The 24,994-nt window shown below is 53.5% G+C and overlaps 1 protein-coding gene and 1 long non-coding RNA gene across 2 annotated transcripts; one reads left to right on the forward strand and one right to left on the reverse strand.

The window, feature by feature from the left end:
- On the forward strand, positions 1-14,405 carry LOC101751837. Its single transcript, XR_001467896.4, has 3 exons — positions 1-98; positions 13,556-13,668; positions 13,843-14,405. It is a non-coding gene; the product is annotated as an uncharacterized LOC101751837 (long non-coding RNA).
- PTGER3 (prostaglandin E receptor 3) lies at positions 14,172-24,873 on the reverse strand. Its single transcript, NM_001040468.2, has 2 exons — positions 23,880-24,873; positions 14,172-17,316 (listed from the first exon to the last, which is right to left on the reverse strand). Exons 1-2 carry the CDS (start codon positions 24,702-24,704, stop codon positions 17,029-17,031), a joined length of 1,113 nt encoding a protein of 370 aa, NP_001035558.1. The 5' UTR covers positions 24,705-24,873; the 3' UTR covers positions 14,172-17,028.
- Positions 24,874-24,994: the final 121 nt, after the last annotated feature.

The following is a 24,994-nucleotide window of genomic DNA, read 5'->3' on the forward strand; positions in this document are numbered from 1 at the left end:
ACTCGCAGCTGGGTGCAGGGAGCTGCTGACAGCCCTCACCTCCGCCTCATTCTTTTGCGGCCCGATAGCTCGCCAGTTGGATTTGCTGCTGCAAACATGTAAGTAGGAATTTGTCACATTTCTGTTAGCTTGGAAAACAGCAATGGGAGACAGCAAGTGTCAAAGTTGACATTTATTCCATGCATGACAGATTTTTAAACACTTTCACTACGATTCTATTAAGGAGGATGTGACTTTGATCCCAGATGAGCACCGCACTGCTGCCTTCCTCCTGCATGGGCTGCAGATCCACACCCAAAGTTCTCGTTAAGGTTTATAGGGAGAAAATGCATACAGAGGGAGCAGGCAACTGCTTGCCTTAGACTCCTGCAGCTCCTCCTGCAAGCTACAAGCTGGAGCCATCGGACATGGGGGCAAATGGGGTGCGCAGGGTGCAGCCCCACACAGCTGGGCACAGCCTGCAGCGTCATGGCACAGAGAAGCCGCAGTGCTTGTGCAAACCGTGCCCTTGGTTTGATCGTTGAAGGGGAACGCTATTCTCCCCCAACACTTTTTTTTAAGCTGTTCTTTTTCTCCTCCTCCACAGAAGAACACAGTTCATTGTGCCCAGCTGCCCATGCACAACACTTGGCACCCCCTGGAGTTTCAAGGCCCTGCACAGCCCTGACTGGCGCTGCTGAGCATGAGCGGGTGTTTGTAGTTTTGCTTGGCAGCCACGGTGGGGAGGCTGGGGCTGATGAAATACGAGGGTCTGGTCCCACTGTGCAATCTCATGTGTCGCCTCTCAAAGTTTATGGTTGTTCTCAGCTTGTCTCAATAGAAACAACATTTTGCTCAGATTTACTGTGTGTTTAAACCAGCACTCATGCTGGTAGTGCTCTGAAACATGCACTGCACAGAGGGTACTGGGGATGGTTTCAGCCGAACATACCCAGGGCTCAGCTGCTGGCGTCTGCGTGGGGTTTCAGCAGGACGAGCTGATGAACCTCACCTGGCAGCCACCCACAGGTGCACAAATGCTGCCCCAGGACCTGAGGCCAATCGCCAGCACCTGCTGTGCCCATGCAGTAGTGCAGCCCTACCTCCAGCAATGTCCTAGGATGCTCCTGCTGGGCTCTCTGGGGCCAGGACCTGTTGTGCTGCTTGGCTCTCACTTCCCAGCTTATGTCTGGAGGGTTAGCATAGCTCATCTGGTATATTTGTAGGTTTCTCTAAGCCCTGGTTAGCCCAAACTGTGCTGACCTCTGCCTGCTGCAAAAGCTGGGAGAGCAGTATGCAAGTGGGGTTGTGATGAGCAAGTGGAGAAATTGGCACCTTCAAAGATAATGGGCATCTGGACTCTGGGCTGACCTCACTAAATGAGCCGAATGGAATTGAGAGTGTCTGTATGCCTTCGCTGTTTCTTCTGATAAGTAAACATACTCCTTTCCTTAATGGTGAGCCCTGATTCTGAGCTCCTCTCTGTCCTCCCACTGCTGTAACAAGTGTCTGATTTCAAAGCCAAAGGAAGGCAGAGCTGGTTTACACAAGGGTGTTTCTGAAACGCTGGGGTGAGTTTAGCAGCTACTGGGGTAGCTACTGGGAGACTCACCAATGAGTCTCACTGTGTCTTTGCAGAGCCAGTGTTGCCCACCAGGGCAGCTTGAGTTCCTCCTCCACTCCAGATAAAGTGAAGACTTGCCTTGGGAATGGGGAATCAGAAAACTAAGAAGTGTGGGAATTTCTGACTTAGTTGTTCCATGTGCTACAGTGCTGGGACCGACACTCTCTGGGATGGCTGCTGGTCCCTGGGGAGGAAGTGACCTATGAGATGTTTGCTTTCAGCTGCCCTGCTTGTGCCATGCGTTTGCAGGAGCCCCAGTTTGCAGCAGCAGCTGCTCTGAGCCTGTTCTCCAGGGCTGCCCACCCCAGCAGTGCTCACTGTGTAGCAGCAGGACAGCCCTGCTGGAGCCCCAGCAGTGTGTGCGGGTGATGGAGCACAACCTGGGGAAACCCTGTCTGTGGGCACTGGCAGTGGATGGGGGAATACCTGGAGCTCTGCTCCTTGTCTGTGAGCTGGGCAACTGCAGCAGTGTTTGCAGAGCTAAGCAAACAAGCTGGAAGGGCGAGCGTGGCAGCGATCCCATTGCTTTCCTCCTCAGCCGGCTGTGGTATCCGAGCTCCCAGCCCTGGGGGCACCTGTGGGTGTGTGGGTCACCATCAAGTCCATGCAGGTCCCGAGTGTCTCGCGAGCTCAGTGATGTGCTCAGGCCACAGCAGAGCAGCAGATGGCCATGTCTCCTGAATTTCTGGAAGCTAAGACTATCATATATTGTATATCTTGGCAGGATACTTGAGAGAACATAACCTGGCTCGCTACCAGTGCAAAAAAAACTTGAGATTTTTTTAAACAAATTTCTGCACTGCTTTCCATCAGCAGTACTGTACACAGATCTCGGTGCACCAAATACTGTGCTGCTGTTTCATAACTTGATGAAAACAATCTACTAGTGCTTAAAAAAAGAGGTTGAACCTCAGCAGAACACAGCTCTGGAGTATCTTTAAAACAATTCCCATGCCAACAGAGTCCTCGCTTCCCCTCCTCCATCCTGTATCTTGTAAAATTAGAAGCAATGCTCTTCCAGCCTGGACTGAGAGGTGTGTTGACTCCCTCTGTCCAAATAAACTCTAAAGAATATCTTATGTTACTGAGTTTAAGTTGAATCATTTGATAGAGGCTGGAGGTTAAAAGCTGTATGGAGGTCCTTCTGTGGGACACTGTTGGAGTTCAGTACTAATGTGATTGTTCACGTGATGGTTTTTCAGCCTTCAGTACAAGGGCAGGACAGATGTGTGCCAGCTTGCCGTTTCCATACGGCTGGGTGATCTGGAATGGCAGCCTTACATTTCCAAGCCCACAGCTTTCCGTCCCTGAGGACTGCCTGGGCTGCACCGTGTGTGCTGCACAGTGCTCAGCTTCTGCTGCAAATGGAGTCAGAGCCAAAGCTGTGAGATTGCCTCAGAGGAGGTGGGATGGAGATGGCGATGGAGCTGCTACTTGTGCTTGGGTTTTATTTGTTTGCTTGTTTCTTTCTTTATTTGACTTTCTGCCCATCCTCTGCACGATCCAGATTCCAGTTAAGCTCATCCAACATTCAGCTTTGACCAGGAACTGAAAACACAGATGTAGCCATCAGAGGGTGCAAGATATATGGCTGACTTAATCTTCACCAGATGCTGCAACTGATGTCTGTGCTGATAGGTGTGAGCTCTGTCTCAGGGAAGCATGCTGCTGTGTGTATGTGCTGGAGAGCTGTGCTTCAGCCCCCAAACCCATGTCCTGCCCCATCCCTCCAGCTCTGTGTGTCCGTGAGGCTTTCAGGCTCCCAGCCCTGCTTTTTGGTCCACTAGGAATGGTCTTTTTCCTGCTTTCCTCTTACCTTAAAAACAGTGTGGAAGTCAGTTGAATTTCACACCCACCTCTAATTCAAATCTTGAGTCTTTTTTTTTTTTTTCTTGTGTTTATTAACTCTAAGCTGATGGTACAGCCTATGGGAAGTTCTAAACCAGAGGGTGTAGCCACTTTGGTACCATTTGCAGCAGCAGTATCTTAACCCAAGCACCTACACTGTGATTTCTGGGGGGTTTGCTCTGTCTGGATGCCACTAAGTGCTTCCAGCCCCATCCCAGCTCCTTTACCCCAGGCTGAGGGCAGCCCTGGGATGAAGCAGCACACTGAACACTGCAGCCTGGCCTCACTGTGCACACAGGTGAAAAGGGAATTGAGCGAAGTAAGTTGTAAAAAGCAAAGAAGGTCGTAAAGGGAAAAGGTGGGGGAGAAACTAGAAGATGTTTTCTGAATGGAAAATTTTGAGCTGCTCTCCTGTAATCAGTATTTATGAACTATGGGGGAGAGCAGTTGTTTATTTGTGGATCGGTGGTGTTTGGTGTCATAGCAACCGGGTAACTGCCAAATAATCAATACCTCTGTGTGCAGTAGTAGAGATGTGGGCAACATGCTTCTGCTCCCGCTGTCTTTTAAGGCTTCAGTGCTTGGGTGCAAAGAGAGAAATAAAACCGCATAAAACCCAATATGCCTAATTACTGTGACAGTGCCGAGCTCTGCTCAGTGTGACAGAAAGGCACAGCACTGCTCCCAGGGCAGCAGGACAGCCCCAGGCTGCCCAGCTCAGGGAGCGCCGGGACATTGCTCTCAGCCATAACAGTTTAACGCTTGGGTGAGAGATCTTGAACCACAGGTGTGAAAGGAGTGGAAAAACAGGAGAGTGCAATCAACCCAGTGTTCAACAGTAGCAATATTTGGGTCCTTTGTTTTCCATGTGTGCTACGGTCACTCATTAACTTCAGGAGATTCTCTGGAAGCTTTATGAGCACGGTTGAGTTCTGCAGCAATACCACATGGCTGAGGCAGACTGGGCTCCGCGGGAACAGGAATGTGCAACTATTTGCTAAAAGTTCACAAAATTATCCCTGAGTTGCATTTTTTAGTGGCAGAGCATCCCCTACCTTTGTTGATGGATGTTGTGCACTGCCAGTGCTTGGCATGGGCTCGGCCCTGTGCCTGAGTCTTGGTGCTCCTTAAAAAGGCAGGGTAATCCCGAGGAGACATTCCTCCATTCCTCGTGTCTCTGGAGCCCTCCATCCCATTAATCATCTCAGTGCTTATTTCCGGACCCTTTCATGTTTGTCCCACTGGAATACCATGTTAGCAGCCCAGGTCAGCATGTTCCTTAGTCTTCTGTGCAAGCAACATAACTCTTCAGTATGTCTTACATGTATCTCTAGCGTATGGAAGTATCTAAGTGCCACGTTAGCTGTCTCTTCAGAAATGCTCACTGCAGTGCCTGGTGGTGCCCAGGTTCCTTCCTGCGGGGATCTCAGCCTCTCTGGAGCCCTGTGCTGGGACCACTGCTACTGTGCACAACGCTGCTGGGCCCCCACAAAGACCCCCACCTCTGGGCATGCTGAGCAGTGCCACTGCCGTGTGTCTTCAGCACTGATTCACTGTCTGTCTCCAAATCAGGGTTTTCTCATCACCACAAGCCTGCATTGCTCTCTCCTCTCCCAGTCCTTCAAGGTACTGTGGGGGCTTTTGTCTGCCCTGGTCAACTCCTTCCAACAACACTGCTGTTATTTTTAAGAGAAACTTCATTTTATGTGACTCACTTAAGACACTGCATCTCTTTCCAGTTATTACATGATGCCATACCGCATCGTTTTTCATTATCCTGCTCTCCAAACCGAGCGCTGCTTTCACTGTATTCCTCTGTTCATTCTTCAGAGGCTAATGGGCCTGATTTGGTCTCCTATTTATATCTTCATGGTTCAGTTTTAAAAAACGAGCCCCACCTCCAGCCCACGGGGTGGTGATGGGCAGTGTGCCTTTGGTCCATCGGCAAGCCTTGGGTGCGCTGCGTGGTGATGGATGTGCTCATTAAGGGCCGCTGGCTGTGGGCCATCTCGTTACAAGTGCTGCTGCTCTGTGCAGTTGTGTTCTGCTTGCACCAGAAGCATCGCTCACCCGGGATGAGAAAAGCAGAGTTATGAAATAGCTGCTGGAGCTGAGCGGCTGTGCTGCCCAATGTTGCCTCAGAGCCACCTCCAGAGCTGCAGGAAGGAAGGATGGTATTCTCTTGCACGTTTCATGCCAGTGGGGCTGCCAGACCCCTCCTGGTGCACACTGCAAATGACTGAAGGAAAAGTGAGCTTTGCTTTCATCTTTTGAGATGATTTTTGCAGTTCCAGGAGGGATTCGGCTGCTGTGAGTGTCTGAAGTGCAGCGTTGTCCCAAATCACTGCACATGCTCCAATGTGATGTGAGATATGAGACTGAGTGTGTGCTTATAAAAATAGTAACAGAAAAGGAATCTGGTAGTCGATCCATTCTTGCCCTATCTGATATTTAGGCTTTACCTTTGTATATACAAAGGACGTTCCTTTCTGTACTGCACAGGGAATGAACCAACGTGTTTTGTAAAGCCCACCTCACCTCAGCTAATATTTACTTTAATGCTGTGTTTGAAAATGAAAATTAAAAGAAAATATTTTTTAATCTTTCTTTGGTGCTTTCAAGAGGGCTTTAATTTCAGTCTGTAAACGAACAGCAGGAGCAGCTTTCAGCTTTCTTTCTTTGGAATTACTAGTAGCTTTAAACAGGCAGATGGGTAACTGTGTTCCCCTAAGCTGCAGAATTGCCCTAATGGAATAATTCAGCATCGCTATGTTTGAATTTCCCCCTGAATGCATTTGGTCACTCAGTAAACATGTGGCTGCTCCGCTGTGAAAGCAGCCCCCCGCAGCCCCCCTGTATAAGGCAGTGCTGGGGGTGTGTTAGCACTGCACCCAGGTTCTGTGTGGGTGGGAGGAGGTGACTGCAGGTGCACAGGACCAGCAGCAGATGAGGTGGCTGTGGGTGCAGAGGAGGTTTGTTTGGGGATCTCCGGGGGCTTTTCCAATCTCAGTGATTCTATGAAATCTCACCAAGCCTTGCCAGGCTTCAGCAGTGCTTCCATGGCAGCCCTACGGCAGGATGTTTCAGGAGTTTCCTCCGGTGCTTGCTGTTGTTCCATGTCCGTTTGGGCTCGCACGGCCCCTGGCAGCTTGGGGGTCTGAGGACTGCAGCAGCTGCCATCCCCATGCCAGTGCTAGGAGGCAGCTTGCAGCTCAGCCTTCCTGCACACAGCTCTGTGCGTTTGCAGGGGAGGGTTTGTTTCTGGAAGGTGAGCAGCAGAGATATGGAGATAACAAATTCTTTGTATGAAGCTTCCCAGAAAAGGAACAAATCATTGCTGTTGTGCTGGATTTATGGTGCTGTCAGGCTTCCGAGATGTACCCTCTGCAGTTAGTCCTGCCCTGTGCTGTGACAGCCTGGCTGCGGTGCCAAAGGGAGGAAGAAGGTGCTTGGGAGGACCATATGTTCTATGGCAGACCATTGTGGGGATAGAAAATCAAGCAGAAACCTGGGAAGAAGTCATTTCTCCCGTCTGAAATGGCTTTGATCAGGAAGACCATAGGCACAAGGCCATAGGCACATCAGTGTGTGTGAAGACTTTAGGAACGAGCAAGGAAATGAAGGTGGAAGATGCTGCCTGCTGGCGTATGGTGTAGCTGTCCCATCAGACAGATACTCAGGTCCTTTCCGAGGGTCCTACCCAGTGAGGGGCAGCTCAGGAGGTGTAGATGATGAGGAAGAAATGGGCAACCACAGTGACCCCTGACAGAACAAGCAGAGCCTGGGCTGGGAGCACAGGCAGCCTAACGTCCCAGTGGCTTTTAATTGTTCTCCAAATGAATGCCTTAAACCTGTCCTTAATGATACACTCTCCACCATCTGTGGTGCACCCAGAGCTGCTGCTCACACAGGGCTGCATGCCATCCCACCTGGGTGTGTAGGGCTGTGTGCTGCAGGCTCCTGGCCCTGGTGCCAGCTGTGTACACAAAGCCAGGTGAGGTTCAGGACCCGTTCTCAGTTCCTGGAGGTGGCACAATTCTGCAATGGCTTGGCTGCCATATCAGCATCATTGTTGTAATGGTCACTGATGGGGTTGTGCATGGCCCATGGTGTTTGCCAGCTACTAACGTGGTTTGGGAAGCACTTAAACCACAGGGGGAGGTGGGGAGGAGCTGTGTGGTTACAGAGGGATGGGAAAAGGGGAGAGAGAGGCTGGAGCTCCAAGGTCACTGCAGCTCTGCAAAGAACTAGCAGTCATAGCACCGTAGTAACATTATGGTTGGAAAAGACCTTTAGGATCCCCAAGTCCAACCCCAACTCACTGTGCCCACTGACCATGTCCCTCAGTGCCACATTCCCATGGCTCTTGGCCATGTCCTTACCAAAATGCTGTGGCCATCATCACTTTGTGCTGTTCTCATGCACGCAGCCTTCCTTCTGCTTTGATTTCTGCCCCTCTGCTTTATCCCCACCGCTCCCAAGGTGCTGCTGATGAGGAGCTGCTGAACCCTGCCCAGGGGCTGTTTGTCAGCTCAGGGCTGTGCAGCCCACACGGACGACACTGCAGAGCCCACACAAAGTGGTATTGCAGTGTTGGCTGGGGAAAAACAAACAGCTGTCCATTTCCATTTAGTGTAGCTGGAACTGGCCATACAGATTTTATTACATGCTCTGCAACAGCTCCCCAGACATTTTGAAAGTTGTTTTCCTGTTCATGCTTCTGTCGTTGCTTTATTTTCCCCTCTACCATAAAGCACTGGTTTCTAGGAAGCAGGGCCCTTCATAATGGGAAAAAAAGGCATTATTGAGTCACACCTGCCATTTTATAGCAAGGTGCCCACTGCCTGGCTGAGCTCATTGCTCTGGACACAGGAGCAGGGCGACATGGTGGGGACAATGCTAGGCACACAGTATGGTCATGGTGAGGATGTGGTGGGGGAGGTGATGGGGATGTGGTGGGGATGGGCATTGTGCTGCTGGGCATGGCTCATCTCGCCTGGCCCCTCACACCTAAAGTCAGGTGCCACCACTTACAGAGGAGCAGAGCCCTGCTGATCCCTCCCACAGGTTTTGGATGGATGACAATTAATAATCGCCCTTCTCATTACACAATTGGTGTTTGGCGGAGCTCGCCAGGTTCCGTTGTGAAATGTTTCAGCAGAGATCCCTCTGAGGAGCACTGCCAAAGTAACACTGTGTTCCAAAGGGAAAAGATTGCTGACAAACAAATGAAATTAGAAGCAAGCCCCACCATTGGTAGGAGACATCAGTGGAAAATGTGCAGAGGTTGTTCTTCTGACTGCAGTTTGGCTGCCCTTCCCGACCTTACAGACACATCCACACCTTCTCCTGTGCCGCCTGTACCACCCGACCGACCTGCAAAAACAGCTTGTAGGGTTTCTGAAAGTGCCCAGTGCCACTGATAAGGTTTCCAGGTGTGTTACAAGCGCACTCTGGATGCTGCGATGTGGGGCCGGTGCCAAATGTGCTGATGGGCCGTGCCTGGCACACCACCGCCATCCCTCTCACACCCTCTGCCAGCGCTGGGAGCTGAGCTGGGCGGCCCCTGGGCTGGGGACCTGTGGGATCGTGGGTCCCATGGCCAACTGCTGCCCGCTGCATGGCACGGTGACCATCCTGTTCTGGCAGACAGCCCTCATCTCCTGGGCCATCAGTGGCCCCGGAGATTTCAGGAAAAAGGAGGCCAACGGGATGCCCCAGGGTGTCTGGGTGCTTTGCCAGCAGACAGCGGCTGGCTTCCAGGGGCTGTGCAAGCAGAGGCTGCTGGGGCCAGTGGGCTCTTGGCTGTGACATGTCCCAGACACACCAGTGACCGTCCTCGGGCTGCCGGGCATTGGGCTGTGTGCCGGCATGTGGGCAAAGCGACAGCAACAGCCTCATGTTGTGATGGGGATGTTTGGGTTGGGTATTAGGAAACGTTTCTCCTCTGAAAGAGCAGTCAGCACCGCACAGCTGCCCAGGGGTGGGGGGTCACCGACCCTGGGGGTGTTCAGAGCTGTGGGGATGTGGCACTGAGGGACGTGGGAAGTAGGCATGGTGGAGTGCAATGGGGTGGGCCTGGGGATCATAGAGGTCTTTTCCAACCTCATTGGCTCTATGGTTCTGTGATTCAAAAAGCTGCCAACCTGCCTGTCTGCACAGAGCAGGGCTGCAGGAGGAACTTGTGCCTTGGTGGGCTCATCAGCAATCGTTACAAAACACCAAGGGCCTTGTGATGGCTGTGGGTCATTTCCCCTGAGCTCTGTGGGCATCAGGAGGTCATGCTTTGCTTGCAAGTGATGTCTGCATAAAGCCAATCGATAGCTGTGAATGGGTCCAGTAAGATATCAGCTGAATTATTAACTTTTGCACTGTTATCATAATCAAGCTAATTTATTGACATTGCCACAATACTAATTCATTTCCAGGACATTAGATAATGCTGCTGGGTCAATGCATACACAGGAGGGGGGAGCAGGGCCAGACCTGCCTGGAGTGGCTTTGTAGGTGGGTTTGAAAAGCATAAGAGGAGATAAGGAGAGAAGAGGTTGTGCCCAGCCCCTGGCACAGACTGCGCTGTGGGTTCTGCTGTCCCAGACAGACGTGCCCAGCTGCCCTACAAGTGACACCCTGCAGCTGGGTGACACAGACACCCCTGCAGCCCACAGCCAGCACACGGGCACCAGGGGCAGCGTTTAGGCCATTTCTGTGAGCTTGGGAGCCACAGCTTGGGTTTGAACTCTTCAGACACTGGGTACAGATTCTGGGGATGGATTTGTCAGCAGATGTGCCCATTGCTGGTGGCGGGAGGACACGGCCAAGGGCTGAGCCACTGGAATATATTGGTGTTGTCAGACACCAAATGTGTGATTTAATTATCCATAGCAGCAAGAGGTAGGGTCGGACTGTGCATTTATTCAATAAGAAAGATAATCAATAGCACTCAGTTTATTAAACTTCCTTAAGGTGACCGCAGTGTTATCTCTTCTAAAGTTGTGATTGGTTTATGAGGCTGTGGAATAGCTGTTTTTGAATTAGAAATACATCTTGCTGCAGAGTGAGACCTCCGTGTGGGTGGGGGTTCTGGTGGATGTCCCAGGATGGAGCCAGGTGCCCCTGAGCCTGGGGAACTGTGGCTGGACCCATCCCCTCTGCAGGACACACATGAGTTAAGCTGACGGAATAACTTGAGTTTGGGTTGATCTTTTTCATTAACAGTTAGAGATGTCTCCTTGAAGAATGCATGAAGGAAACGTGTCCTTGCCCTGTGCAGTCCTTGCCCTGAAGTCCTTGCTCTGCTCAGCCAGCCCTATGCTGCCCTTATCCCACCAGGTCTCACCGCTCCCAGCAGCGCTCCCAGCAGTGTCCATTGAGGGCCGTTGTGCAGAGCCCCATGGCAGGACGATGGGCAATGCTGCTCCCAGCACAGTGACCTTCTGGGGCAGTTCAGAGCAGTGGTATGAAGGGCTGGGAAGGGATAAACCCAATTGTTCTGTGCTAAAGCTTTTGCTCCCAGAGTGTTGGCCATGGGTGGTTCCTGTAAGTGGCCAGCTGTGCCCCCAGCCATCGGTGCACAGCAACAACACCCACTGGAGAGAAAGTCTGAAGCATTTTGGAGCTCAGGAAGGGCTGCTGGGAGGAGGGGTGCCAGGGCCGGGCAAGCAAACCCAGCATCAGAGTTCCAGCCTCCCTGGTGTTACCTGACAAGGAGCTGGGACACAGATGGATAATGCCAAGAGATGGAGACTCCTCTGTGTCCTGCGGGTTTGTTTAAGGCTGTATTTACTGCTTCAAGCACACAGCACATCAGCTGTAATCAGACACTGCCAGGCATCAGCCTTGAGCCACTGCGATTCATTGGGCTCAGCAAGGCGCCCTGCAGGCAGCTGCATCTCCTCGCCTCCGTGGTACCAAAGCATACAAGACGCCAGGAGTTCAGAGGCTCCTTATAACGTAAAGAGTTTAAATTTCAGTAGTTAAAGATTTAGGCTGACATCTGAACTAAAAGATGCAGCTCTGCGTAGATACACAGCCTGGCAAGCTGGGGCTGGAGCTGGGCAATGGGATGGAGCAGGGCAGGGGGTTGGAGCGGAGCGGACAGTGACCTTCTCCTCACTTGTCAGGATGGGAAAAAATGATGCCCAAAAGGGGACAAAGGGTTCCTGGGTGAGTTTTTGTCTCTGTTCTTTAAAGCCTCTTCACATCCAGAGCCAATGAATTGCAAACACATTGGGCAAAACTCCAGCTGGCTTCAACCCGGCAGCATATAAATTGCAAAACTGCTGGAAATTGATGCTTCACACTATAAAGTCCCTCTGAGATGGGGTGTGTATTTCCTTTCATCCGCAGGGCCACGAGCCTTTATAAGCACTGGATTTATTGGTGTGTGCGGTGACTGCGGCTCCGCTCAGTGCAAACAGCGGCGTGCTGAAGGGCGGGCAAGGGCTGCGAGATGGCTGTGTTTAGAGAAAGTCATAATAACCGGGGCTCCTATCCTCTGCTACAATTTATTATCAAAACAAAGCGGCCCCAAGTATAAATACGTTGTCTTTAATAAAATGCTTTTGAACATATCTAACATATTTATATTCAAAGTGGCCCTTTTATCTTCTGCAGTAGACCGAAGTGAGGGCTGAGTCCCCGTGCATCCCTGTGAGCATCAGGGCTGGTGCCCAGCGAGCTGCCATGGTGCACTGGGGCCATGCAGCAGGGAGGGCCGGGGGGCTCAGAGCGAACCTCTGGTGCATAGCGGGTGCCTGCACCTCCCAGCGGGAGCAGAAACACCGTGCCAGCAGTGTGAGCAGCCTGGGAGCAGGCCCAGCACCATGCACAGTTTTAGACTGATGCTGTGTTGGGTGAATTTGGGCTCCCCCAGGCACCTGGCAGCTGGCAAGGTTTAGGCAGCCAGGGCTGGCACTGCCACAGTGCCAAAGGGCTCCGGCTGTGCCGGTGAAACCACCAGATGTGTTCAGTGGCTCATGCAGCTCCCACACCTCCTGGGGGAGAAACGTGGTGAGGAATAAAAGCAGCATCTGTTAATTTATAACCACAGTTCTCAATGAGATGGCAGCGGGTTGGGAATGCACGAGCAGCGTCACAAGGAGCAGGGCTCAGCCGCCCACCTCCAGGCACCGCTCCTTGGAACACGAACCACTGAGAGCAGCTCCACAAATGCTGCCTCATAAAGGCAGCCGCATCCCTCAGGGCTTTTGCAGTAAATACCTTTCTGATGCCGGAGCTCTTCCAGCATTCTTCAGAAGGGATCCAAAGAATCCGAAGGGCTCAAGCATGGGGAGCAGAGCAGCCCGGGGCCCACACACTGCTGATTCCTGCTCCCTTCCAATCCAGCCACGCTGGGATTCTTTGATTCTATGGTCCCCGAAATAGCCCCAGGGCTGCTGAAGTGTGGGCTGGGTGGCTCGGGCTGCTGGCAGCTGGGGTATCCGGTGGTGCTCGTGGGGATGGGTCTGAGGCTGCACTCACACAGGCATATCCAAAAATTCAGGCTTTTATTGCACTGGTGCTGTCTGCCAGCTGTCACCGTCTTCACTGGTCCCCAGAGTACTTTCAAGTGTTTATTCTAAATTACTGTTATCTTATCTAAAAGCATTGCTCATTCAAGTGAATGGAAGAAACAGAATACAGCATTTCGGAGAAGCAGCGTCACAGACTGGTAGGGCTACAGGGACCTTCCAGCTCCGGCTGCCCAGGGCCGCTCCAGGGATGGGGCACCCACAGCTCTGGGCGGCAGTGCTGGGGCTTCACTGCCTGTGGGTGAAAAACTTTCCCCTCACATCTGACCCAAATCTCCCCCGTCAGCTGAAAGCCATTCGCCCTCGTTCTGTCGCTGTCAAACCATGTCAAAAGTCACTCTTCCTGTTTTTAAGGTCCCCTCAAGTACTGACGGCCGCAGTGTGGTAACCCCCAGCCCCTCATCCTGGCCCCATAGCAGAGCTGCTCCAGTCTCTGACCACCCCAGTCTTGCTGTCTGGGCTATGATTCACAGCTTGCTGCTGATCGTGACCCAGCTTCCTCCTGCCCCGCGCAGCTCCTCTCGCTGTCACTCTGTGCAGTGCCTGTGCCTCCTTTCTGTGCTCCCTGCAGGTGGAGATGTACCGCTGCTCCCCAGCACCCTGTGCCCCATTGCAGGGCTGCTTCCTTGGGAGGACCTCCAAATGGCGGCCAGAATGGATGGTGGGAACAAACGAGGGGGAAACGTGAGTGCTGCTGGGTGCATTATGTCTGCTGAGGGCTGCCAGGCATGCTCTGAGCCGCGATGTGGGGCTGCTACGTGGCAATCCCTGCAGAGCTATGGAGCATCAAAGGAAACGGGCAGGATGTTGGAAATTAGGGAAAATTGTTTTTAATTAGTTGCTGTGTCTCTTCTGCAGGTTGCCTACTGCACGGCGGCCTTGTGGTGACTCACCAGAGCAGAATTTGGGTGCTGTGTGCCAGCGGGGCTTCCAACAGAGCACGTGGCTTTGTGCTGCTTCAGAAACTCCAGAGATCTGAGCTGAAGTTATGATGTGTGATGAAATGAAAGAAATAATGCAAATAATGTAGTCCTTTTATTTTAATAAGGCAACATTTACCCTATTCTGATTCTTTTCTTGGGGCAGGAAATTGTATGGGAAGAACCCAGGGATGACGAAGCGGCCGCGCTCCAGGACAGCCCCATGGCCGCCTCTGGGCTCCAAAAGGAACCAGGCTCAGGACCAGGTATTGTACAGCACTTTTATTCTGACAGACACACTGCACATTGAGTTGGTACACAAACAAGCTTGTTTTTAAGGCAAATGATCTCAAATTAGCTTTCCCGTTCACTGCTTCCATTAGATGTGACAGAAGTACAACGTATTGAGATTGGCACTAGGAATGCTTCCATGGAGGAGTTAAAATACATCACATAGAAAGGCACCTTTAAAGAAATGCAACAAAAATACACCTTCCCGCTCAAACAAGTAATGGGAAAAAGCTTCAATTTCTGCTCAAGCTTATTGAATCCATCTCTGAAAGTGCATTCCTCTGCCATGCTGCGTTGCGGCTGGCATGGCTGGCAAACGCTGCTCCCACTCCTCAGCTGCAAACAAAGAAAGCAGACATTCTCCTCCATTTTCTGATATTTAAAGTAGCTTCTTTGTGTTAGCACACACAGGGACCAAGAGAACGGCCTTTACCCACACCCAGAGGTGTCTTGCTTCACTATGGAAAGGCATGGAGCAACAGAGCTATGTTAAGGGAAAGGTGAAACCATCATGACTTGCTTATGAAGAACAAGCCCACATGCATTTAACTGCTGCCACACACTTTACACTCTGTGTCAAAGGAAAGAACAGCATTTTCCTGTTGTGGCTGCAAAGGGACTGATAGAGGAGGCCGTGAGTCACTCTTCTGATGACCACGTGCAGCCCCAGCGGGTCCACATTCCGGCCCTGCAGCTCACCAGTGGTTCAGCGCCATTCCTGAGGTCGTCCTGACACACTGTGCAGGCACTGGGCTCGTTGTGCACGCAGCCTGAACAACAGCAATCCTCTGGACAGAAGACCGGGCTTGTAGATTACAACATAACTCTTAAAAATGTGTGACTGCTGTGAGGCACTTCCCAGAGCCCCAGGACAGCTGCTGCTTCCAGCTGTGCCCCGTGCCATGCTCCCAGCTGCAAGGAGCATGCGGGCGCCCACCAGCACTGAGCAGCACTGAGCAGCACTGAGTGTCACTGAGCAGCACTGAGTGTCACTGAGCAGCACTGAGCATTGCTGAGCAGCACTGAGCATCACTGAGCATCCTCCTGCCCCCATGGCCGCACCACACCTAGGTGCCCAGCACAGCTCTAGGCTGCCCCTGGGTAAAGCAGGGCTTCAGCTTCCAGCCGCACTCCAACACCCATCCACACAAAAGCAGACTTCCGTAGCTGGTGGTTCTGCCCTCAGATGAGATACTGTGGCCTGATGTGATGATAGCAACTAGACAACATAGCAGCGGAACAGGAAAAGCAGTTTCTCTTTTGAGTACTTTCATAAGCAGAGGCAGAGAAGCAAAAATCAAGGCTCTACATCAGAGATTCCCAGCAGATACAGGATTACACTTGCCATTAAGGCCTCTGATTTCAGTATTACATGGCACGTAGCACACGGTGGATGACTACCTGATATACTGTAATTGCATGTAGTTTTGCCTAAAAGGCCATTGAACAGAAGACATTATGGACCACTGTCTACAAAAAAGGCAAAGAAAATGGGGAGAAATGTAGTCCTTGTGAAGATAAGCCTCCGCTGTTCTAACAAATGGGTGAGGATTCAGTTTTCTAATAAAACCTGAACAATAGCTGGAGGAAAGGTTTGATAAAGGCATATATTCTCCCCATCTCTTCCAGTCTGCTTTATTCGTTCAAATTCCCAAAGCTGCCGTATCCTTAACATTTGTCTTTATGGAGGAAAGAAGCGAGAGAGAAAGAACGAAGGGAACTGCTCTCCTGTCCCACTCTGTAGGGCACTGCAGTAATGTAGAAGCTTCAGAATTGGTTGACGTTCATTTTGCCCCTGGACGTGCACATTTCCAAGGAAAATCACTCACGCAAAAGCTGTCTTTTTGCCTCTGCAGACCTTTGCCACTAATCTACAGGAAGATGAACGCTCACCGTCTCTTACAACCTGCTTATCACTGTCTCCATCTGTGCAAAGTAGTTTTATAGTGGGCTCTGCTATCAGCAACCTGTGTGATGTGGGGGTGCTTCACAGGCTGCTATAGGAAAGAAAGCAAAGCAGCACAGCTTTCCCACTGCTGCTGCCTGCCCAGTGCTGCACCCCTCCCTGCAGTGAGCTGACCCCAGCATCCACACGGAAGGAGCACCCACGAGGACCAGGCGTATCACCAGGTACAGGTTTCCCTCAACCTCAAAAGGGAATGAGCCACCATCACAGCTACAACTCAACCTTCTGTTCAAAGCCATGGAAATCCCAATCAAAACTCCTCGTTTTATCTTAATGCATTGTCTGACGCTTTCTCTCCTTGTCCATCTAGAAGAACAAGGATGAAAGACTCTCTGAAGCAAATCATGTAAGCATTAAGGTTACACATAGGAGTGGGTCTCTTCCATAATTAATCTGCTGAATGTGTTCCAAGCGTCCCCTAATAGGAAAATCACTTTTTCTGACCTTACCATAAGACCAAAAAGCCCCTCCAAGCTCCACTTGGGCAGACAAGAAGTCGTATTCTGCAGCTCCATTGGGAATCGCAGTAACAACAGAATTCAGCAACATCCAGGCTGGATGTGGCTCTGGGCAGCCTGGGCTGCTGGTTGGCGACCCTGCACACAGCAGGGGGTTGGAACGAGATGAGCACTGCGGTCCTTTTCAACCCAGGGCATTCTGTGATTCTATGATAACCAACCCCTTTGCCTACACTGGAGGATTTGGGGCACATTGGATAAATACTTCTTTGGCACTCTAAGGCTGCTCAGCCCTGCCGTGTCCCACACTTTACGCAGATGTGGACGTGAAATAGATGTCCAATTCACAGTAAGACACAAAGCCATTCATTGGCCAAGGCAGTCTCCATGCAAGCGGATCCGTGCTCCATCACGCTGCTGTCCGTCGGATTTCATCTGACAACGTGATGGATCTCTCCTTCCATTCACTGTTGGAGCACCTGGAGACAGCGCTGGCCGCCTGGCAGAACTTCTGCAGCAGGATCTTTCGGAGCAGCAGATAAACCCACGGATCCAAGATCTGGTTGAGGGAGGCCAAGCGCACGGCTGTCAAGAAGAAATTGCACTCTTTGTAGAGTTCTGAGCTTTGGGTTTCTGCCGAGAACCCCTTGCATGATTCAAAAGATGTGCGGTTGAAGATCATCTTCAGCATCGTTACCTATGGAGAGTTGGAAGGGAGAAATGGCATAGTTAAGAGATCATCTCTGCATCACTATGTGCAAATACCCCCAGAGACAAAATCCTGCCAGGGAGTGCGGCAGAGGGGGGGTTGGACTCTGCTCCCAGGGCACAGCGATGGGATGAGAAGCGATGGCCCCACGCTGTGCCGGGGCAGGGGCAGGCTGGGTGCCGGGGGACATCTCTGCTCCAAAGAGCGCTCAGCACCGCACAGCTGCCCAGGGCTGGGGGGTCACCGTCCCTGGGGGTGTTCAGAGCCGTGGGGATGTGGATGTGGGCAGTGGGTGTGCGGGGGTGGGCTGGGGAGCCCAGAGGGCTTTTTCAACCAGGATGTTTCTATGGTTCTATGATTCTCTAGGGGATTTCTTCCTCCCTCGTCCAATTCAAAGCATGACCACAGGAACTACGCACAAGCTCTGGGCAGGCAGCTCAGTCTGTGTGTATGTGTCTAAGGGTCATGGCAGCCACACTGCTGTGTTCCTGCTGCCAGGCAAACGGTTACAGGTCCCGTGCCAACACAAGGAAACACGTGCTGCTTCCCTGCCCCAGCTCCAGTCCCAGGCTGTAAAGGGAAAGCACTGACCTTGCAACTCTGCCTTAAAGGGACTCATTTTCTCATTTTCATATTATCTCCATTAGAAGGAACAGCTGAATCCTGCCAGGATTCAGGAGCAGTGCAACTGCTGTAAGGAACTGCCTTAGGTTGGCCATCACTGCACAGAGCCCCATCTCCTCCCCCTGATCCCTGCCCTTCTGATATCAATCAGGGCCCATCAGATCGCTCTCGGCCTTCTCTTCTCCAGGTGAGCAGTGCTGAGGCTCTCAGCCTGTCCCCATCAGGCCCCCCCATCTCTGCAATGGGTGCTGAGATGCTCATATACCGATGCGTAACTAGGAGAAACATGAATCATGTTTTGAAAGTCCTAAGACATATTTAATTTTCCATGGTGGTTGGTTGGTGTGTCTCAAGTTTTCCCCTGACCTTTCTGTATCAACTGCAGTTGTTTTAAATACATTACTTTAGAGGCGTTTCGCTTCTCTGCAGATAAGCCACGTCACACTTTGTGCTGCAGCCTTCTCCAGGAGCCTATAAGCACAGGGATCCAAACCTGTTCTGAGCAGCCCCAGGGCTGCAGCTCGCTGCCAAATGACGCGTGTCAGCCGCGTGATGGGCACGGCATGGTGCTGCTACACCTGGCTGTGTGTGCAGCACGGCTCCCGATGCTCCAAGGTGAGGTGGCAGAGGGGAAGCCAGAGCTGGGGAGAGCTCAGGGACAGCTCTCTGCGTTTGCAGGTCTGGTCCCTGCGCCATGGCAGCAGGGAGGCACCCAACTCTACGGATGAGTGCTCGGAAGACTGGGCAGCTGAATGCGTGACTTCTCCTGCACAGGTCATTTTTTGCATGCAAATCCTTTCTAGGCACGACTTGAAGGCCTTGGCTGACTGGAAATCCAGCAGAACTGAATGCAGTGGGTCTGCCAACTGTGATGTGGATGCCAGGAGGCGGTGCAGCACGTCCTTCACACCAAGCACTGTACCAACTCTATTCGACTTCTCACTCACTCACTCACTCACCCACCCACATAAGCCAAGATGCAGAAAAATTATCACCACATGAATGTGGTTTCAAACCTCCAGGATCTGCCCGACTCTATAGCCAATCCTACAGCTTTTTATGTCACTTCTGCTCCGCCGTACAGAGGGCTCACCATGTCTGCAAGGGTCAGTGGCACCGTGCACTGAGCAGCAGCCAGGCCTGAGCATGCAGGAGCTGCTGGGGATAAGGCCTGGCCACTTACTGACAGCCCTACATGAGCTCTCAGCATCAGCCTCTGGAAGGGGCTGGTGTAAGACAGCACCGTGAGCCAAGCCAGGGCTCTGCACAGCACTGCCTTCAAGCAGCACTGCATGGCCGGGCCACGGCTGAGCTGCAGGGAATGGCCGCCCCAAGCAGGGACCAGCACTGCCTGCAGGGTGTTCTGCTCAAAGGGATCTTCTGGGTGCCCGATCAATGACCGTGGCCTTGGGAAAGGCTTGGAAGGGTGCATAGAATCTCAGCCTTGTAGGGGTAGAAGGGACCACTGGAGGATCCCCAGGCTAACCCCTAAAGCAGCTCCCCGCAGCAGCTGCACAGGAGAGCACTGAGGTGGGTTTGAATATCCCCGGAGGAGACTCCTCCACCTCTGTGGGCTCTGTGCCAGGGCTCCGCCAACCTCAAAATCAGCAAGTTTTTCCCAAGGAACTTCCACATGGCAGTCCAGACAGCAGGGCAGCTCCGACAGCAAAGGAGACTTATTTTTGTTTCTTTAAATAGCAGCAGTTGAGGATTCCATCTGCTACATTCAGCTCACTCAGAAATGAAAAGCAACCGCAGGCAGAGGTTTTACAGTATGGGTACAGATCCCAAGCGCCCCAAATGGCCGGGGGCACATCGTGCCCACGCAGCCCTGGCTCTGCACTCTGCTCCCCCAGCTCAGTGATGGCCCTGGCATCACCTGGTGTCAGCAGCCCCTCTGTGTGCCCGCTGTGCTCCTGCTGCAGCCAGTGGGAACCGAGCGGCGCTCAGCACTCCCAGCACTGCTCTCCCTCCATCAGCCCTTCTGGGAGCCCTATATAAGCTTTGCAGACCTCACTGTCCTGTTCTTTTGCGAGTGAATCCATGGAGCTACCAAAATATTAGACTAATAAAATACGTTTCTCAAGCAGGCAACTGCTGCTTATTTTGGCCTTCATTACATAATGGAACAGTTGTTGGAGCATCAGTCGCCTTACTGGAAATTCCTTCTGATCTCTTTAGGGACTGCTCATCATGGCCTGGACTGGTCTCCTAAATTCATTAGGAGAGAGACTGAAAAAAGAAGAGGCACAGCGTCAGGTGGAGCGAAGTCAGAAGAACCGTACAGTGCATGCCAACAAACCCTGGGCTCAAAACGCCAAGAGCAATACGATTGGTAAGTTAATCAATTAATGAGATAGCAGCCGATTGTTATCACTGAATGCAGCTGTGCAGGAGCGCTACACCTCCACTGCTGTGGCGTTCAGAGCCAACAAGTGGGCGTTCTGTGACGTCTGACTGTGGTTCACGAGAGAATGTTGGGGTGGCTGTGTGTGCTCCCAGCAGGCACAGTGCTGTGACGCACTGCCACCAGCTGTGCTCCACACGGGCACTCCGTGGCAGGACCCGCTCGGGTTCCGGATAGCAGAGCATCACAAATTCTCTGCCGTGCAGGAGTTCCTCATGCAGCACTTTGCAGGGCAGCACTCGGGGCCACGGGGTGTCCCTCTGTGTGCCCACAGCACAGCCGCGCTGAGGGGGCATTGTCTGACATCTGTGTGGCTGCCATCCGCAGTCAGAGATGGGCAGCAAAGAGCCGCTGTGCTCAGAGGTGCGTATTTTTAGGCCACGCGAGGGCTGAGTGGCTGCTCTGGAATGTGGGGCAGGAATCAGATGTGAAATTCCTGCTCCCAAACTGCAAACCCTTCTCATAGACAGCTTCCAAAAATCCAAACGTGTTTTCCACTCATCGTGAAGACAGGAAGATCGATCTGTTTACACTGCTTCTCCTCTCCCATTAGCCCTAATCTGCTGCTTCAGTAATTCTCTCCCACAAAGCAAAGAGAGCTGCAGAAGCAATACAGGACTCTCCAGAGGAAATAAAGAGCGGCTGTGGTGGGCGAACCACCATGAGGCCAGGATATGATTTATTTTTTTTTGAGCATCTATTAATACTTCCAGTTGTGCACCACCTCATCCTGGAGTCAAAGTTGTAATTTTGCTCCAGCAAAGCACGTGGAGCCGGCGTGCAAAGCAGAACTGCACACCTCCTGTGCACTCTGCAGCCCTCAGCTCTGGCGCCGCAGAGGGACCAGAAGCAAATCCTTCTGTTTGTGAGAAATGTGGCTGAAGCCGCCTGCAGTCCACTTGGAGACCTATGGGGAAGGCTGAAGATTTTAATGAGGTGAGCACGTTTGCAGGAGGGCGGTAACACAGGGAACCACACACCTGCAGTAAGCACGTGCTCTCATTTTTACCATCCCGACGTGCTGTTATTTAGGATAAATACCGCACAGCAAAATCCAGCACCCTGGCTGCAGGAGGTCACAGAATCATAGAACAGCCCGGGTTGGAAGGGACCCTGAGGATTGTGAAGCTCCAACCCTCTGCTGCAGGCAGGGCTGCCAACCTCCACAGTTCATACCAGCCCAAGCTGCCCAGGGCCCCATCCATCATGGCCTTGAACACCTCCAGGGATGGAGCATGCACAGCCCCTCTGGGCCCTCCCCATTGCGTGGCCAACTGCAGCACGCTGCGTGCAGGGCATGGGAGCGGGCAGCCTCCAGCACTGCAGGACGTGGTGCTGTTCCATACAGGATGAGTGCCTCAGCAGTGACATCGCTGCCTCCCTTCTCTCAGTAAAGAAGCTTTCTGGAGCTGTTTTGCACATTTAAAAGGAAAAGCAGCAGAATACCGGAGTGTTTCAGCTTGAATAGCCTTGAAAGTACCATGGGAGCGAGTAAGTTTGCACCCTAGAGCTGCTAAAGCATCACTATGAGAATGAGAGCCTGGGTGCAGCTGTGCTTGTGAGCAAACATGGAATGATGTCTCCGTCACCCCATGAGTGTCCCGGTCTGCTGCTGGTTTACTTCAGTGGTTCTGTTCAGCAGCTGATTACCAAAACAAGCACCAGATCGGTGCACACTGAAAGCCACTTAGGCAAAAGCAGTGCCTTATGGAAGCAGAGCACTTTTCAGGTTCTCCGTGCTGAAGGCAAGGTTTTGATAGCACACCAAAGGACCTGGCGCCTGTGCTACGAACACAGTTCCTCTCTTCCTCTAAACACGGCACAAATCAAAGACACGGAGGGCGGCAGAGCCCTGGCACAGAGCCCAGAGAGCTGCTGGAGCGATCCAGTTCTCTGCACACCTGCCATAGGGAACTGCTTGTAGGGGTTGGACTGGGGGAGCTGCAGAGGTCCCTTCCAGCCCCAACGGTTCTGTGCTTCAGCTCTCTGAGCAGTATCACAGGAGGCAAAGCAGCACAAGGAATCCCTGCACTGTCATCAATTTGCTGAGCATGCACGTCCCAGAGGAGGACAACAGACACCCCCCAGCTCAGACACCTCAGCTCCGTGCTGCAGGGCTGCTAACAGCCCACGTGCAGCAGCTCTGCTGTAAGCTGGGGGAGCACGAGCACAGAGCAGCGCCCGCATCCGAATGGGAAGAATATGGGAACAAGGACTGAGAGGGAAATGCATTTCCTGCCTTTAATAACTCCCTTTTCATTCTTTTTTACCCTTTTAATTACGGACGAGCGCACGGCAGCTGACTCCTGGAGAACAACAGAAGTGCTGCGGGGGCTGCAGCACAGGAAGGGCGGCACGGCAGCCCCACTGCCGGCATTCCCAGCTCTGACCCCTTGGGCTCCAGCAGGCTGTGCGATGCTTTGTACCCGGGGTCTCGCTGAACTTACAGCACAGATCACACTTAACTTCCATCAGGAGCATTCATCATCTCTAGAAAGTGAACTCAGATGCCTCTGAGTGCCTTTTGGGGGCAGGGCTGTTTTGGAGATTTGACGGAATTTCACAAGGATAATATTCATAAATTAAGTTAACTTGTTTTCTATTTTTTTACCTCCACCATGTGAACCGCCAGCTCTGCCAGCCCTCCCAGCACAGAGCTCGAGCTGTCTGTGCGCACAGGGGAGAAAAATCATCCCTTTGCCATACAGCACCTATCACTTAAGTGAGCTTCGCCCCCGTCCTGCAGGGTTCCAAAGAGTACAAACTGTTCCCAAACCACATTGCCCTCCGATGGCAGAATTAGGGGCTCCGGACTCTCGGATGCGCCCTCATCCCATACAGAAGAAGCAGACGTGGACGCAGCCCCTTCTCCTCCTACAGCACGAGGAGGGGTCTGCCCCAATGTGCCAAAAAGGGGCCCGAGTGAGGGAGAGCAAGGCAGGGGCTCTTAAAAACGGGGAAAACGACACTGAGAAAGGCAGAGCGAGCAACCTGCCGCAAGCAGAGGGCGCTTGCCAAGTCACACACGGTACCTTTTCCCACAGAGCACGGAGATAAGTTTTGCTACAAAGTGAGAGCAAATAAAAAGTACAGAACGACTCCTTCGCACCAGCGCGGGGCCCCATCCCACGGGGCATGCAGGGACGGCATCGCGGCTCTCCCAGGCCGGAGCGGGGAGGTTCTGCTCCCCGTATCCCTGCGCCTTCAGCCCCTGCTCTGCTACCCCTCGGCACACCCGCTGGGCTGCACAGCGCGCCGCCTCCCCTCCGCACAGACCCGTCCGTCTCCTGCGCACAGCTTACGGCTCTGCCGACCTCAGTGCCGCCTCCCAGCCCCGTCTCCTCGCGTTCAGCCCTTTCTTTACAACCCCCCTTTTCCCTCCTCATCCCTCCTTTCTTTTGGCCGTCATTTCCCAAACGCTCTGCACTCGGCCGCCCTCCGGGACCGCTGCCCGCCGCTCCCTGACCCCGCCGTCCCCATCCGCGCTGCCTTCCCTCGCGGCGCCGAGGAGGGCACCTACCAGCAGCGGCGACCAGCACGCCGACAGGACGCACATGATCCCCAGCAGCTGAATCAGCGTCTCGGTGGCGATCCGTCCCCATTGCTTGCTGGAGCGCGAGGCGGCGGCCTTGCTCCGGCAGCGGGACACCAGGGCCTCCATGGTGGCCAGGTTGCACGCCATCGTCACCAGCAGCGAGAAGAGCCCCAGCCCCGCGAAGGCGGAGGCGAAGAGCACGCTGCCGGGGCGCTGCCCCTCGGTGCTGATGAAGCACCACGTGCCGGGCCATTGCAGCGCGTAGCGGCCCAGCCCGGCCAGGGGCAGCAGGGCGAAGGCGGGCACGGCCAGCCAGATGCCCAGCAGCACGGCCTTGGTGACGCGCGTCTTCATGTGGCTGGCGTAGCAGTGCGGGGCGCGGATGGCCAGCGTCCGCTCCGCGGCCATGGCGCTGGCGATGAAGAGCGGGCAGAGGCCGAAGACGGTCATGCTGAAGCCGAAGAAGGCGCAGAGGCGGCCCGAGGGGTCGACGTTGGTCCAGACGCGGTCGGACAGATACACGGCGATGACGATGGGGCTGGTGAGCAGCTGCCCGCTCAGGTCGGTGAGCGCCAACGAGCCGATGCACAGCAAGAAGGAGCGCTTGCGCCGGTTCTCCTTGGCGCGGTAGCTGCGGGACACCAGCAGCATGGCCAGCGCGTTGCCCACGATGCCCGTGATCATCATGGTCAGGGGGAACGCCACCGACACGGCGCCGCAGCCCTCCGCCGGCCGCCCGGTGCCGTTGCCCCGCGGCCGCATGGGCTCGGTGCCGTTGGGGCCGGGCTGGCAGAGCGGGCGGCGGCTCATGGCGGCGGAGCGGAGCGGCCCCGGCCCACGGCAGCACCGCGCACCGAGGAGCGCCGCTCCGCCGCTATGAGGCTCCGCCGCTCGGAGGCGGACCGCCCCCGGGGAGGGGACAGGCGGCGCGGGGCACGGGCAGGGCACGGCACGACACCACACGACGCGGCGCGGCGCTCCCCTCGCGGCGGAGCGGCACCCGCAGTTCGTCCCCACGCGGCTCACGCCGCCGTCCGCACCGCCCGCAGAGACCGCGCTTCGCACCCCGCGCGCTCCTGGCTGAAAGCTGCCGGCTGTGT

The sequence above is a fragment of the Gallus gallus genome, chromosome 8, assembly GCF_016699485.2.
Source record: "Gallus gallus isolate bGalGal1 chromosome 8, bGalGal1.mat.broiler.GRCg7b, whole genome shotgun sequence".
Lineage (NCBI taxonomy): Eukaryota > Metazoa > Chordata > Aves > Galliformes > Phasianidae > Gallus > Gallus gallus.